This window comes from Schistocerca piceifrons, chromosome 4, assembly GCF_021461385.2.
Source record: "Schistocerca piceifrons isolate TAMUIC-IGC-003096 chromosome 4, iqSchPice1.1, whole genome shotgun sequence".
Lineage (NCBI taxonomy): Eukaryota > Metazoa > Arthropoda > Insecta > Orthoptera > Acrididae > Schistocerca > Schistocerca piceifrons.
Genome location: NC_060141.1, coordinates 819,157,755 through 819,171,584, shown reverse-complemented (window position 1 = coordinate 819,171,584; position 13,830 = coordinate 819,157,755). Strand labels below are relative to the sequence as shown.

General features: G+C 40.9%; 1 protein-coding gene across 1 annotated transcript in view; it reads right to left on the bottom strand.

Annotated features, from left to right (window-relative positions):
• The window catches only part of LOC124796223 (radial spoke head protein 4 homolog A), a 335,434-nt gene that overhangs the window by 102,496 nt on the left and 219,108 nt on the right, over positions 1–13,830 (bottom strand). Inside the window, exon 8 of the mRNA XM_047260315.1 lies at positions 4,060–4,217. Coding sequence (XP_047116271.1) covers positions 4,060–4,217 — 158 coding nt within the window. The remainder of the gene's footprint in view (positions 1–4,059; positions 4,218–13,830) is intronic.

The following is a 13,830-nucleotide window of genomic DNA, read 5'->3' as shown; positions in this document are numbered from 1 at the left end:
TCTCAATCTCTTGCCCTGAAGCTGTTATCCTATCCATTGTATCACACAACCAGACAACAATACGCAGTTTTGTAGTGCAACTGAGTATTAAAAAACATCTGAATTTTTTTTCATCAATTACTCACAAACAAGAGCCAGCCAGGGTGATCAGGTGCAGTATGTGATACCTGGTATTGTAACCCACATCACCGTATAGACAGTGTCAAAAAGTCAATCACACTGCTGGGGACCTCTCATTGTTAGCAATGGCTATATACAAGATTGAACAACAGTAGTTCCAAGTTAATTTGGTTATTGCTTTCGCAATAAATGTTTCAAAGAAGTAAAGTCGAGGAGAGAATAATTTAACAAGCCAATACCAACAAAATATTGAAATAAAAAGATAATAGCAGAAAGAGAATTTGTTTCACCTTTAAAATGCACACAGTGCACCATAGAAGAAAGACTGAAGAAACAAGGAAAGAAGAGAGAAGATAGCATTACATTTGGGGAAAGTAGCTATTTTCCAAGGCTAAAATTTTCTACAGTTCTGCTGATGGAATTCATGGAACTGACAAAAATTTAAATGCTGTCCAAAAGCAGAGAACAGTCAAATGGAAAGAAAAATTTATAGTAACTGAACACCACAACAAGAGTGCCAATTTTCTCCTAATTCATATTGACACTTGTGTAAGCTGGAAGTTCAGTTTTATCTCACGGCAAGCTCTACACAGTGCAGTCCACAGTCCAACAGCTTTCTGTTTGCCTCTACGCACCATGTCAGCTGCTGCTACTACATGTCATGCTGGCATATTATTTGATTTATATGACTGAGCGTGGAAAAAAAAAAAAAAAAAAAAAAAAATCTGACTGATGTATGGCGAGTAATATATGGGTGCAAGATTCAGTGCTTTGTTGGATTAATTCTTTTTATTGATTGTGACATTAATAATGGTTAGTCGTGACAGTTGTTAATGATGAAGAACTATTGATCCTAATGTTGTCATCAACTGAACATCTCCAACAACACTTTAATAAATTTGTAAGTCGGATGGACCAGTTTCAAAGTTAAGTAAATACTAGGTTTGACTGTCTCCAATGGTGCCTAGAGGACACTATGACTTATACAAAAGGTTGTGTGGAGCAATTACAGTGGAACTTCGATTTTACATTCTCTAACTAATGTTTTTGTGATTATACACTATAAATTCCTAGCCCCTGTGCAAAACCGTAAGATCAATGCTAAAAATTCCCCAAGTTTACATTTCTTCCTAGTAGGGTTCACCTCGATTCTAAGTTCTTACTTGATGTCTTGCTTGACTCCATCACGTTTTCTTCCTATTGACATTTGATGTGACTGAACAAATTATATGTGGCACAAAAGACATATTGTTCACATCATGGGTGGTGGCGAAGTTAAGGGAATACTTTAGGCCATTGTGGAGAGCGGAGAAAGTAAATGCTGACATAATCTACAATCTGTGTTGCCAACACAACTTGTAACATTTAGCTTCACTGTGCAATTATGATACAACTACTGTGAGGTTGAAATGCTAATGGAAAAGCGAGGCAGTCAATGCAAAGTGTTCTGGAATTAGCCAATACATGATGGAGGAGCCCACTGCTGCCTTTTCTTGTGCCACTTATATCTCAGTCTGAAATTTTTGCATGTATTTTTGATGTAGTTTATTCAGAAACAATATCAATTGTCAACCTTTTAAATTCAGATACTGATCCTCAAAGAATATGCTTGTTCCTAACAGAGGAAACATTCCCATTTCCAGCTTGTGAACTCTTATTGTCTGGCAAGTTGTTAAGTCACCCAACAGCCAGCGCAGCCACCACGCCACACTAACACATGTAAAATGAGCTTGCATACAGGATGTGTGGAGAGGGGGAGTGGCCCTTCAGCAACAGGGTTGCTACATAGGGGTGAAAGCATTTTGTGAAGTGCTGAAAACATACTTTTTGTGCAGATGATGTGCTACGACAGAGATTTCACACACAAATAGATGAAGGGTTTTGTGATAGAACATTTTAAAGACTTTTGTGTTCAAATCTGACATGATACAGTTGCAACAGTTACATACACTAATCATGTACATACTTTGCACTATACACACCACACACTGTAGATTGTAAAGATTTGGAGCAGTGATAGAGGGCATGAAGCAAAACTGTTGCACTTGAGCTTTCTTTCAAATTTACATTTTACACAGTGTGTAGAAATTCGTGGAGGTGACTTCTAAAAAGCTTGTAACATCAGTTGGGGAACTAAACTCATTTTTTCATGCCTCTGTTTCTCCCATCAGGCCAAAAATAATACTTTACCGGTGGTGAGGATATGAAGTGTGCCTTTAAAAAAAGTATTAAACAATAACAACAATGGTGACAAAGTATGTCGTTAAGAGATGTCCGCATTTATGCTTATGGGTTAACCACTTAGCTGCAGTGATGTTTTTGGTTTAATTCAACATGTTGCTTTTTCTGGATGAGCACAAAGGATGATCTCTCAAAAACATGTGTTTCGAATGTATAATTTGTGGTTGTAACACGTTGGAAAATGGTTTGATTACCTTGTACAATTCAATTTGAATTTTCTGATGACGTTTTTACGTTTTACTTTTGATGAATTTTTACTTGCTGTTACACATATGTGATTTTTTAAAAACTGATGAAATAATTACAACAAATTATTGCATAAACACTGTATAGTACATTTAATTTACTCCAGTTAGACAGATTTTATACAAAGTATTGTAGAGTAATTTAATTATATACACCTATTACATGTGTTTTTGCTCATATTTTGGGGAGTGTTAACATTTTCCTTGATTCTCCATTTTTCTCAATTTTGTGTTTTTGAAGTCTGGACCACAAGAGGACATAAAATAGGGGTTGCACTGTAGATACATTATGGTATTATTAAAGAGGGCAAAGGTCTTAATGAACAATCAGAGTCTGTTGAAGATATAGATTTTAATGGAGTGGACCCAATTCATGATCTGCAAATCAAGACTATTATTTGACAAGGAGAAGTTGAGAATGAAGTGTTACAACTAGATTTCAACATGCTTAACATGTTGACTGTGGAACATATCAAGGTATACATGGACAAATCATAGGAACTTCACCTGTACGTGGTAATAACAACAGACTCTTGTTATTTGTGCTTATGCTGGCTAAATTGAGTAAAGTAGCTTTTTTGAAGACAGCTACTGCCTTCTCAGTTTTGCCATATACAGTTACTAGTTTTAATCTGATATTAGTAGTTTAAAATGATTTGATTACAATGGTATTGTTCAAAAAAATATTTTCCTATGTCTGCAATTGCTGAGTGCTATTAGCAGTCCATTCCTACAAATGCTGTTACTTGCCATGTAGTTAACAGAATTTTTCCTTCCTTGACTGCAGGTAATTAGATAATTTGTAAAAAGAGTGGCTAATGAAGCAGGTTTTTAATTTTCTCTTGAAGCGGTAGAGAACCACAATTTCGTGCTTTATGCTAGACAAGAGTTTGTAAGATACCATCCCACCACAGTATAACCCCACTTTCTGAAACCTAGACAAGGGGCAAAGTATACATGAAAATTATTTTTATGTCTTGTATTGTGACTGTGTAAATCACAGTTCACCTGAAACCGATTTTTATTGTCACCAACAAAAACTATTAAGAAGTTAATGTATTGGGCAGAGAGCATATAAATTCAAGTACTACTACTGTTATTTCTTTTGTGATACTTAAAACCAACATCATTCTTTCCCATTTTCCACCAGTCTCATAAGCATCTTGTGCACCTCCTTTCACACTAAGTTGCAGTAGATGATGTATTTGTTTCTCTTTTCCACAGAGCTCCAGGAGACTCACATTCCCTTTGCTTAGTTCTACACCTTTCTACCTCTCATATTTTGCCATCTTCTTTCTCTTTCTTAACTACTACAGAAATACCTTACCTCCAGAAATACTGCTTTTTCTTACCTTGCATCAAAACGATCTGTTCTTAGACTTCCAAAAATTTTGTGCATCGTGAATACATTTCCATTATCACTACTTATTAGGAACAAATAGATTCAACATACAACCTCATCCTCTGACTTTTGCTTTGGATTCCACCATTTCGTCCGGCCTTGCTTCAATATGTGCCTTCCGTGATGGACCCAGAAGGACATGCTTGGATCGAGAAGATCTCTTAAAGGCACTGGCTCAAAAGCTGCATTTGGAACAGGGATCCTTTCCTCTAAAATTCACAAAAATTATGGCTACTTGGGTCAACTGCTCATTAAATGACTTTAATTAAAACTAATCATTGCTTTTCAATCACAAACATTATAGTCAACAATCAATTTTTGCAAGCTATTGTAGAAGGTGTCACAAATTCTGCTAAGTTAATAATCTGTGATTAATTTACATATATAGGCTTGTAATGTGGCAGAGTAGGATGATACTTACAGCACTGTCACTAAGCAATGCAAACTCAACTCAAGATTATGAAACTGTACCAACAGGTTATGTACAGGACTTGCATGTTGAAGACAGTGATTAATTTCGTATATTTGTCTGATTTCTGTTTCATACTAGTTTCAGTCACATATTCAGTATCATTATGTAAAATAGTCGACAGTAAAATACGCTTTCCACTTTCAGTATGTATTGTGTCTTGTTGAGATGTGATTTTCTACATCAAAAGCCACTTATACTGTAAAACAATTTATACACATAACTCAGGCTCCAACTGTCATATGTCACACATACGGAGCACTAAGTTATGTATCTAGCTTGCAGAATATCATTAGTAACTTTCCTGATCATGCCATTGTAATAGGGGGTGACTTCAAATTGTCAGGTATAGATTGTGAGTGTTGTGCCATCAAAACTGGTGCCAGAGACAGGGACTCTTGTGGCAGTGTTCTAGATGTCTTGTCCAAAAATTACCTTGAGCAGATAGCTCGAGAATCAACTCATGAGGGTAATGCCTTAGACCTTCTGGCAACAAACAGACCTGAACTTATCAAAGGTTTTAAGGGAGGGGAAAGATCCACCATGGTTTAGTAGCCATTTTAGAAAGCACTATATAAACAAAAAGCACTTCATCTCCGATACAAGAGAAGTAAAAGCCTATGTGACAAACAAAAGCTGAATGAAGTGAAAATGAGCGTAAGGAGAGCAATGATAGAAGCATTCAATTTTTTCGAAAGTAAGATGTTTTCAACCGGCCCGAGTAAAAACCCTAAGAGATTTTGGTCATATATAAAATCAGTAAGTGGGTCAAAACCATCTATTTATTCTCTCAGTGACCACAATGGCACCGAAACAGAAGATAACAGAGAAGTTGTCTCACCATGGGAGATCGTAACACTGTCCCTCCTTTCAAACGTCGTACCAACATCAAAATGGCAGATATTCTATAAAAATTATGTGAAAGAACTTGCTCTCTTTCTAGCAGTAATTTATCATAGATTGCTTGAGCAATGAAAGGTACCTAATGACTGGAAAAAAGTGCAGAGCATTCCCATTTTTAAGAAAGGCTATAAGACAGATGCACACAATTATAAACCTATATCGTAGACATAAATCTGTTGTAGAATTAGGGAACATGTTTTATGCTCAAGAATTATGAAGTTTTTGGAAAATGAACATCTCTACTACAAAAATCAACATGGATTTTGCAAACAGAGATCCTGCAAAACTGAGCTTGCTCTGTTCCTCCATGAGACCCACAGGGCAGTGGACAACAGCGCTCAGGCCGACATCACGTTCCTTGATTTCAGTGATGCATCTGAAACCATCCTGTATTGCAGTTTAATGAAAAAAATATGAGCTTACGGAGTATTGGAGCAGATTTGTGACTGGATTCAAAACTTTCTTGCAGCCAGAGCTCAACACATTGCTCTTAACAGTACAAAATTGATAGATGTAGAGGTAATATCCGGAGTACCACAGGGAAGCGTGACAGGACCGTTGCTGTTTACAATATATATACAAGCAATCTAGTAGAAAGCATCAGATGCTCTTTAAGGCAGAGAATTGATGAATGGTGCAGGCTCTGGTAGTTGACCCTGAGCGTAAATAAATGTAACATACTTTTCTATTTCACATCTTGAATTGTAAAGTGTAGAGGCAGGCAGTCTGTAGGACAGTTGTCATTTCTTCTGAACAATGAGCTATACAGGTCATTAAGGCATCAGCATCCATTGTTGAATGTCAACCGGGTAGCAAGTTGCATGTCTAGGTTCCTGTCTGCTTTTATAGTTTACTTCTTCAGTTAGGATGGGTATGATGTTTGCATGCTGTATATAGACATTGAAGGAGCTGCCACAATTTGCGGTCATTTGAATGTGTTTTTGGCTATGATCAACTGTCTTCAGGCTGCTGACTTGAGGTGTGCCAGTGACAGAATGAATATCTTGTTCATTCCACAGGATACGTCAGGTGTTGCTTGTCTCACCCATTGGCTTTGCTGCTGAGGCACCTCCTAGTGTACCTGACACAGTGGATCTGACCTCACAACATGGTGCAGTTGATAACATGTCCGTATTACTCGAGGTGGAGGGCCAATGTGGAGACTCCTTGCCTGGCTTCACCTGTTAGCCCTGTGAGTGAACAGGCAGCATCTAAGAAGGCACATGGGGGCAGGGGTTTGCTATTTATCGAGAGCTCCAACGTTAGATGTGTTATGGAGCCACAAAGAAAGCCAGAGTTCACTCATCATCAATACTGTGGGGCCTCATCTGAGATGTAGAGGAGGCATTACCTGCAGCTATCAAGTGAACAGTCGTCCACAAGTTGTGGCTCTCCTCTGCATCAGCAACACCTGTTGCATGGGCTCTGAGGCTTTCCTCAGTTCATACAGGTGTCTTGTGGAAGTGGTGAAGGCTGCTGGACTTGCATAGGGGGTGATTGCAGAGTATGCAGTTTACAGCAAGAGTCCTTTGCTCTGGAGCTGAGTGGAGGTATTAACTAAAGCTTCATTGACTCTGTGATAGCTGTGGCTGCAGATTTTTGGGCCTGCATTCTTGGGTGGGGAATTGTAGGATTTCTCCTGAAATATCAGGGATGACATAAAGGAAGCAGCTACTCTGGTAGAAAAGTGCTGATGAAGCCCATATGGGTTAGGCAGTAGTTTGAGATACTCTATTGAATACTCACCAGACAACAAGCAGATAGCAAAATCAGACCCCGTTTGGACTAAAGACAATTTCACTGTCAAAATTTTATTAGTAAAGTGTCAAATTATTCATAACAAAGTCCCAGAATTTACTACCAAACTGGAAATTGCTCTAAAATTGGGTTTTTGTATAATTCAGGGAATTTAGTGTGTGAGGTATCTTTTGAGTTTGCTGTAAATTGGTATTGCTGAAATTTTTATAATTGTTTAATGCACTGTTAATAATAAAATTAGGTGTTTGGACCCTAAAGAAAAGTCTTTTCTGATACAAACATTTTCATCTTCTAGTACCTAAGCACTTCCAGTTCTTTGCTACCAGCACAATTTCATCGGTAGTAGAGCCTGGTTGTGGGTGTGGGGTGTACTGTGTTTCCAGAAAGGACATTTAACAATAAAATTGTAGCCTCACCATTCCTTTTTCCCCCTTTTCTCTGTTTCTGTCTTCAGCAGTGGAAACCACAGATGTACTGAGGATCAGGCATTTTACAGAAGGAACAGCTACCACACTAATTAAATATTCATGGCCAGGCAATTGAAGGCAGTGTTAATGAATTGGCGCAGTGTCTCTGTTGCACTCTCAATTCGCCACTGCAACTGAGCCTCACTACTGTCAGTAAGGTAGGTTGGGCCATACTTGTTCGTAATGAGTTTCTCACCAGTCTGCTGAAGAATACTGACTTGCTTCAGGGTTCTAGTCCTTCGCACTCTCCTTTATTCCAAGTGCAGGCTCATCTCAACCATCTGAATAGAACAGTCCAGGATTTGCATAGGATTTTCACGGATGCTAAGCAAAGGGCAGAGATCGGAGTAATGCAATAAAATATTAAGGAACTTCAATGCGGAGTTGATCTCTTGCTAAGGGTAGAAGCTGCGGATGAGGAGACATGGCCAGACAGTACTCAAGGGTCTGGGAATATTTCATGGAGTGGTGATGAGTTATAGAGAGTATTAATTTCGCTGATCAATGCTTCTCCTCAGCATCATGGAAAGAGAAGAGGACCTCAGTGGGTTGGCAGATATTGTTTTAGGTGTAAAAAACCAGGACATTTTGCTGGAAATGTCTGGAGGGAGATGGGGAACGTGATGGCAAGTGACAGTGTTGGAGACGGGTTTGGGGGAGGTGCGGAGGCTGGCTGCCAGTGGGGTGCAATTAAGTTACGAGGAGCCAGTGAGCCCTCCATTCCATTTATTTGTGCCACCATCAACCATTAATCGATCTGTGGATTGCTGGATTCTGGCAGAGGTATTTCTCTGATTAATTACACTTCATATTCTGAGAATAAGCATATTTGTCAGTTTACAAGTCTGAAGTCACTGAACAAACTGATTCTTATGTTAATGGCCAATAGTTGCCCTTGTTAGGGGAGGTGTGAGTTTTGTTTTTGAGAGTTCAGGAATTTTTATGGCCTGCTAAACTCCTTGTTTCTGAACAACTGTCTGTTTATTTACTGTTGGTAGTGATTTCATACACTGAACAGGTTGTGTTTTGGACTATTCAGGGAATAAGTTCATCAAGTTTTATGCAACTGAGGGGTTTCAATTATGCATGTCATGTTGAATGTTTTGCAGTCAATCATGTGAATTCTGGGGAGTTTCAATTTGATGTCAGACATTTGGGGTAGAATGAAACACAGCAGTTACCTGAGTTGTTAGACGAATTTCTGGATGTTTCAACTGACTGGTTAGGAGCAACACAGAATAAAGTATTGAATCCAACTCACCGATCAGATTTTGGTGTGATGCTTCTCACCACCCGAGATGCGAGAGTTGAGGAGAATTGTTGAAAAGTTGCTCTTGGAAGGTGAGATTAGACCATTTACTTCTCCATATATCTCAACCATGTTTTTAGTCCCCAAGGCCAGTGGCAAAGAGTATAGGCCCATTGTCAACTACAGAATTTTAAATGAGAAGGTGGTCTTAGGGTCAGTTCTGTTGCACAACCTTCCAAAGGGCTTCACTTGGTTTACAGGAGCATGATACTTCACTGTTTTGGACATGAAGTAGGCTTAGCATCAAATACATCTAGCTGAAGAGTCAAAACCAGTGATAGCTTTCTGCACAGAATGGAACTTGTATGAGTTCATCAGAGTTCCTTTCAGGTTACTGACTGGTGCAGCAGTCTTAACACATTTTCTGGATAACATTTTTGGGGAGCTGAAATTTCACTGTGTTTATAATTAAATGGATGATGTGGTTATTTACAGCAAGACCTTTGACTGAACGCCTTCAGCATCTGAAGCAGGTGTTAACCTATTTCAAGGAGGCAGGTTTAACAGTCAAACCTGCTAGGCTGTTCTGAGGTATATTATTTAGGTCACCTGGTTTCAGCCAATGGTGTCACAATTGACCAAGGCCACACTAAGACTATTTATAGTTTTTGGCTGCCTTTCAGCCACCTCAGGATCAGAAGGGAATTGCCCAGGTTGTCGGCATGGTGAAGCTTTTTGGAAGTTTGTGTCATATTTTGCCCAATTAGCCACTCCCTTGAACTGAATGTGTTGTAAGAGAGACCCACTCAAGTGCTCTCATAGCCAACAGTCTGCCTTTGACCCTTTGAAGTAAGAGCTTGGCAATGCCCCCTTGTTAGCGATACCTGATATTCAGTGTCAGTTTATCCTCCAGATGGATGCTTTCAATTGCAGAGTGGCTCCAGCTTTGTCACGGAATTTGATGTGGACCATAGGTCAGTCACCTATGACTTGAGGGCTCTGTTGGCAAGAAAGGTTAAATACTCCATGCCTGAACTAGAGGATTTCATGATGCTATTTGGTTTGGAGGAGTTTAAGTTTCATTTGAACACCTTCATTTCCCACTGGAAACTGACAATCAGCTGCTATGCCAGGTATTGGCAAGGCTCTGGAAGACTGGTAGTATAGCCCCATGGGCAGTCTGGGTTTCAGCTTTCTGGTTTGTCGTGAAGCATGTAATGGGTCCTGACTATCGGTTGGCAGATGCATAGGGCCCAACATCTGGTGACCCTCAGGAGCCACCTGAGACAGTGCAGTCCGATGAGGATTACCATGTCTGTCCAGCTGTACTCACAGAGATTCCCACACTGTTCAGAAACTTGGAGAAGCAGCAGGAATGGGCTTTGACAATCAATGATGTTACACAGCAGCTCCTTCGTGGGAAGGAGGTATCTCAGTATCAGATTAACAAGGGAATTCTATGTTATAGAAGCCACTATGATGGAAAGTTAGGTATTTTCACAATTCTGTATGTGGTGGCTATTTGGGGACCTATAAGACCATTAAGAAAATTAAGGAACACCTGAGGTGGCCATCTCTGAATTCTAATGTTAGGAAATTGGTCCAGCGGTGCTACGAATTTTGTTCACTGAAGCCTAATATCAATGTTTGTCAAGGCTTGCTGGACTCTGGAAGACATGTCAATGGATAAATTGTTCAGAGACTACTTAGGACTGCTTACACATATGAAGAGTGGCAATAAACATATATTATGTGTGGTGGATGCATCACCTGCTTCATCTGGTTGGTCCCAAGAAGGGAAATGGCAGTGGCTCTAATGATTCAGCATCTCAGCTATATATTTACTTACTTTGGCCCCCCAAAGGCATTTGTCAGCAATAATGCTCTGACTTTCATATCTAGAGAATTTAGAAAATTGTGTTTTGGTAATGCCATATAACATATTACCACCATTCCATGCTATCCCCAGCTGTCTTTTGCGGAGTGTGTTAATCGCAGTCTCAAATCCACACTAGGTAGCCACTCTCAGGCTAGCTGGTATGAGTCCATTAGCTGGCTTAACTTACCCCGTTAAGTTAATGCTGGCATACCCAATATATTACCCAATTTCCAATTTTTGGACGATCAGTGACCTCTTACCAGAGAAAATCAATGCTAAGACTGTTAGAAAGAACTGGAGCAAGGCAGTTAACATCATCAGGCTCACATATAGGTGAGAGCTTGCAGACACAATGGCGGTAGTGTTTGCAAGCTAGTCCATATTAAAAATTTTTGTGCTCATAGCAGGGGCACCAATAGAGATGTTGCAAAACTATTGCCTAGTTTTGGTGGTCTCTGTAAGATTCTGAAGATGCCCACCCTATTAAGTCTCTTGGTAGAGAATGTAGCCATCAGTAAAAAACATTTGGTCCTTACTACAATATTAGAGAAGGAAAGTTGCTACTCACCATATAGTGGAGATGCTGAGTCACGATAGCCACAACAAAAAGATTCACACAATTATATCTTTTAGCCATTAAGGCCTTTGCCAACAATAGAGACACACACACACAAACGCAACTTGCACACACATCTGCAGTCTCAAGCAATTGAAACCACACTGCGAGCAGCAGCACCAGTGCGTGATGGGAGTGGTGTCTGGGTGGGGATAAGGAGGAGGCTGGTGTGGGTAGAGAGAGGGATAGTATGGTGGTCATGGTGGACAGCGAAGTGCTGCAGTTTAGACTGAGAGCAGAAGAGAAAAGGAGGAGTAGGGATAAGCAGCAGAAAGGAGAGAAATGAAAAGAAATTAAAAGACTGGGTGTGGCAGTGAAATGATGACTGTGTACTGCTGGAATGGGAACAGGGAGGGGGTTGGATGGGTGAGGACAGTGACTAACAAAAGTTGAGGCCAGGGGGGTTACAGGAATGTAGGATGTATTGCAGGGAAAGTTCCCACCTGCGCAATTCAGAAAAGCTGCTGTTGGCGGGAAGGATCCATGTGGCACAGACTGTGAAACAGTCATTTAAATGAGGGATACCATGTTTGGCAGTGTCTTCAGCAACAGGGTGGTCAAGTTGTTTCTTGGCCACAGTTTGTTGGTGGCCATTCATGCAGACAGAAAGCTTGTTGGTTGTCATGCCTACATAGAATGCAGCACAGTGGTTGCAGCTTAGCTTGTAAATCATGGATTTCACAGGTAGCCCTGCCTTTGAATGGATAGGCGATGTTGACCAGACTAGAGTAGGTGGTGGTACGAGGATGTATGGTACAGGTCTTGCATTTAGTTGTATTACAGGGGTATGAGCCATGAGGTAAGGGTTTGGGAGCAGGGGTTGTGTGAGGATGGACGAGTATACTGCATAGGTTCAGTGGATGGCGGAATACTACTATAGGAGGGGTGGGAAGGATTGTGGGCAGGACATTCCTCATTTCATGGCAAACCAGAGGTAATCAAAACCCTGGCAAAGAATGTAATACAGTTGCTCCAGTCCTGGATGGTATTGAGTTACAACGCTTCAGTGAGACCCTCAGTATATTCTGAGAGGGACTACTCATCACTGCAGATGTGATGACCACGGGTGGCTAGGCTGTATGAAAGGGACTTCTTGGTATGGAATGGGTGGCAGCTGTTGAAGTGGAGGTATTGCTAGTGGTTTGTAGGTTTGATATGGATGGAGGTACTGATTTAGCCATCTCTGAGGTGGAGGTCAACATCTAGGAAGGTGGCCTGTTGGGTTGAGTAGAACCAGGTGAAGCAAATGAGGGAGACGTTGTAAAGGCTCTTGAGGACCCTCGATCCAGGTAGCAAAGGTGTCATCAATGAATCTGAACCAGATGAGGGGTTTAGGATTCTGGGTGTTTAGGAAGGATTCCTCAAGATGGCCACTGAATAGGTTGGTATAGGATGGTGCCAAGCAGGTTCCCATACCCGTACCCCGGATTTGTTTGTAGATAATGCCTTCAAAGGAGAAGTAATTGTTGGTGAGGATATAGTTGGTGATGGTGACTAGGATGGAGATTGTTGGTTTGGAATCCATAGGGCATTTGGAAAGGTAGTGTTCAATAACAGTAAGACCATGGGCATTAGGAATATTAGTGTACAGGGAGGTGGCATCATAGTGACGAGCAGGGCACTGTGTGGTAAAGGGACAGGAACTGTGGAGAGTCAGTGGAGCAAATGGTTGGTATCCTTTATATAGGAGGGTAGATTCCGGGTAATAGTTTGAAGGTGTTGGTCTATGAGAGCAGGGAGTCTCTCATTGGGAGCACAGTAACCGGCCACAATGGGGCATCCTGGGTGGTTGGGTTTATGGACTTCAGGAAGCATGTAGAAGGTAGGCATTCAGGGAGTGTTAGGGGTAAGCAGAGAGAGGTGGACTCTGGGGAGAGGTTCTGGGATGGGCCTAAGGATTCGAGCAGTGCTGGAATACTGGAATGAGGTCACTGTGGCAGGGTTTGTAGGCAGAAGTATCTGACAGCTGATGGAGTTCAAAATAACAGTTGTGGAGCTTTTTTCTGCAGGTAGGATTATGTGGACAGGATCAGTTTTTAGATGGTGGACTGCAGTTCTTTCTGTGGATGTAAGGTTAGTTTGCATGTTGAGGGATTTGGGGAATGATGGGGAGGCAAGGCTTGAAATTAAGAAATTCTGGAAAGTTAACAGGGGGTGGTTTTGTGGCAGTGGGGGTGGATCACGGTTTTATAGAGGAGTGAGCTGCGTTAGGCAAGGTTCGGTATTGGTCTCTGGTTGAGGCTGATTGGTCAGGTTGATGGAGAAAAAAGTGTTTCCACTGTAGAGACCAGGAGAAGGAGAGAAGGTCTTTAACAAGTCCTGCATGATTGAATTTGGGAGTGGGGCAAAAGGCGAGGCCTTTTGAAAGGACGGATATTTCTGTGGGTCTAAGGATTCTGGAGGAAAGGTTCACAACTGTGCTGCAGGTCTGTTTAGGTTCTGGGTTCTGTGTGGTGGTGGGAGAGAGTTTTGGAGGGTGGG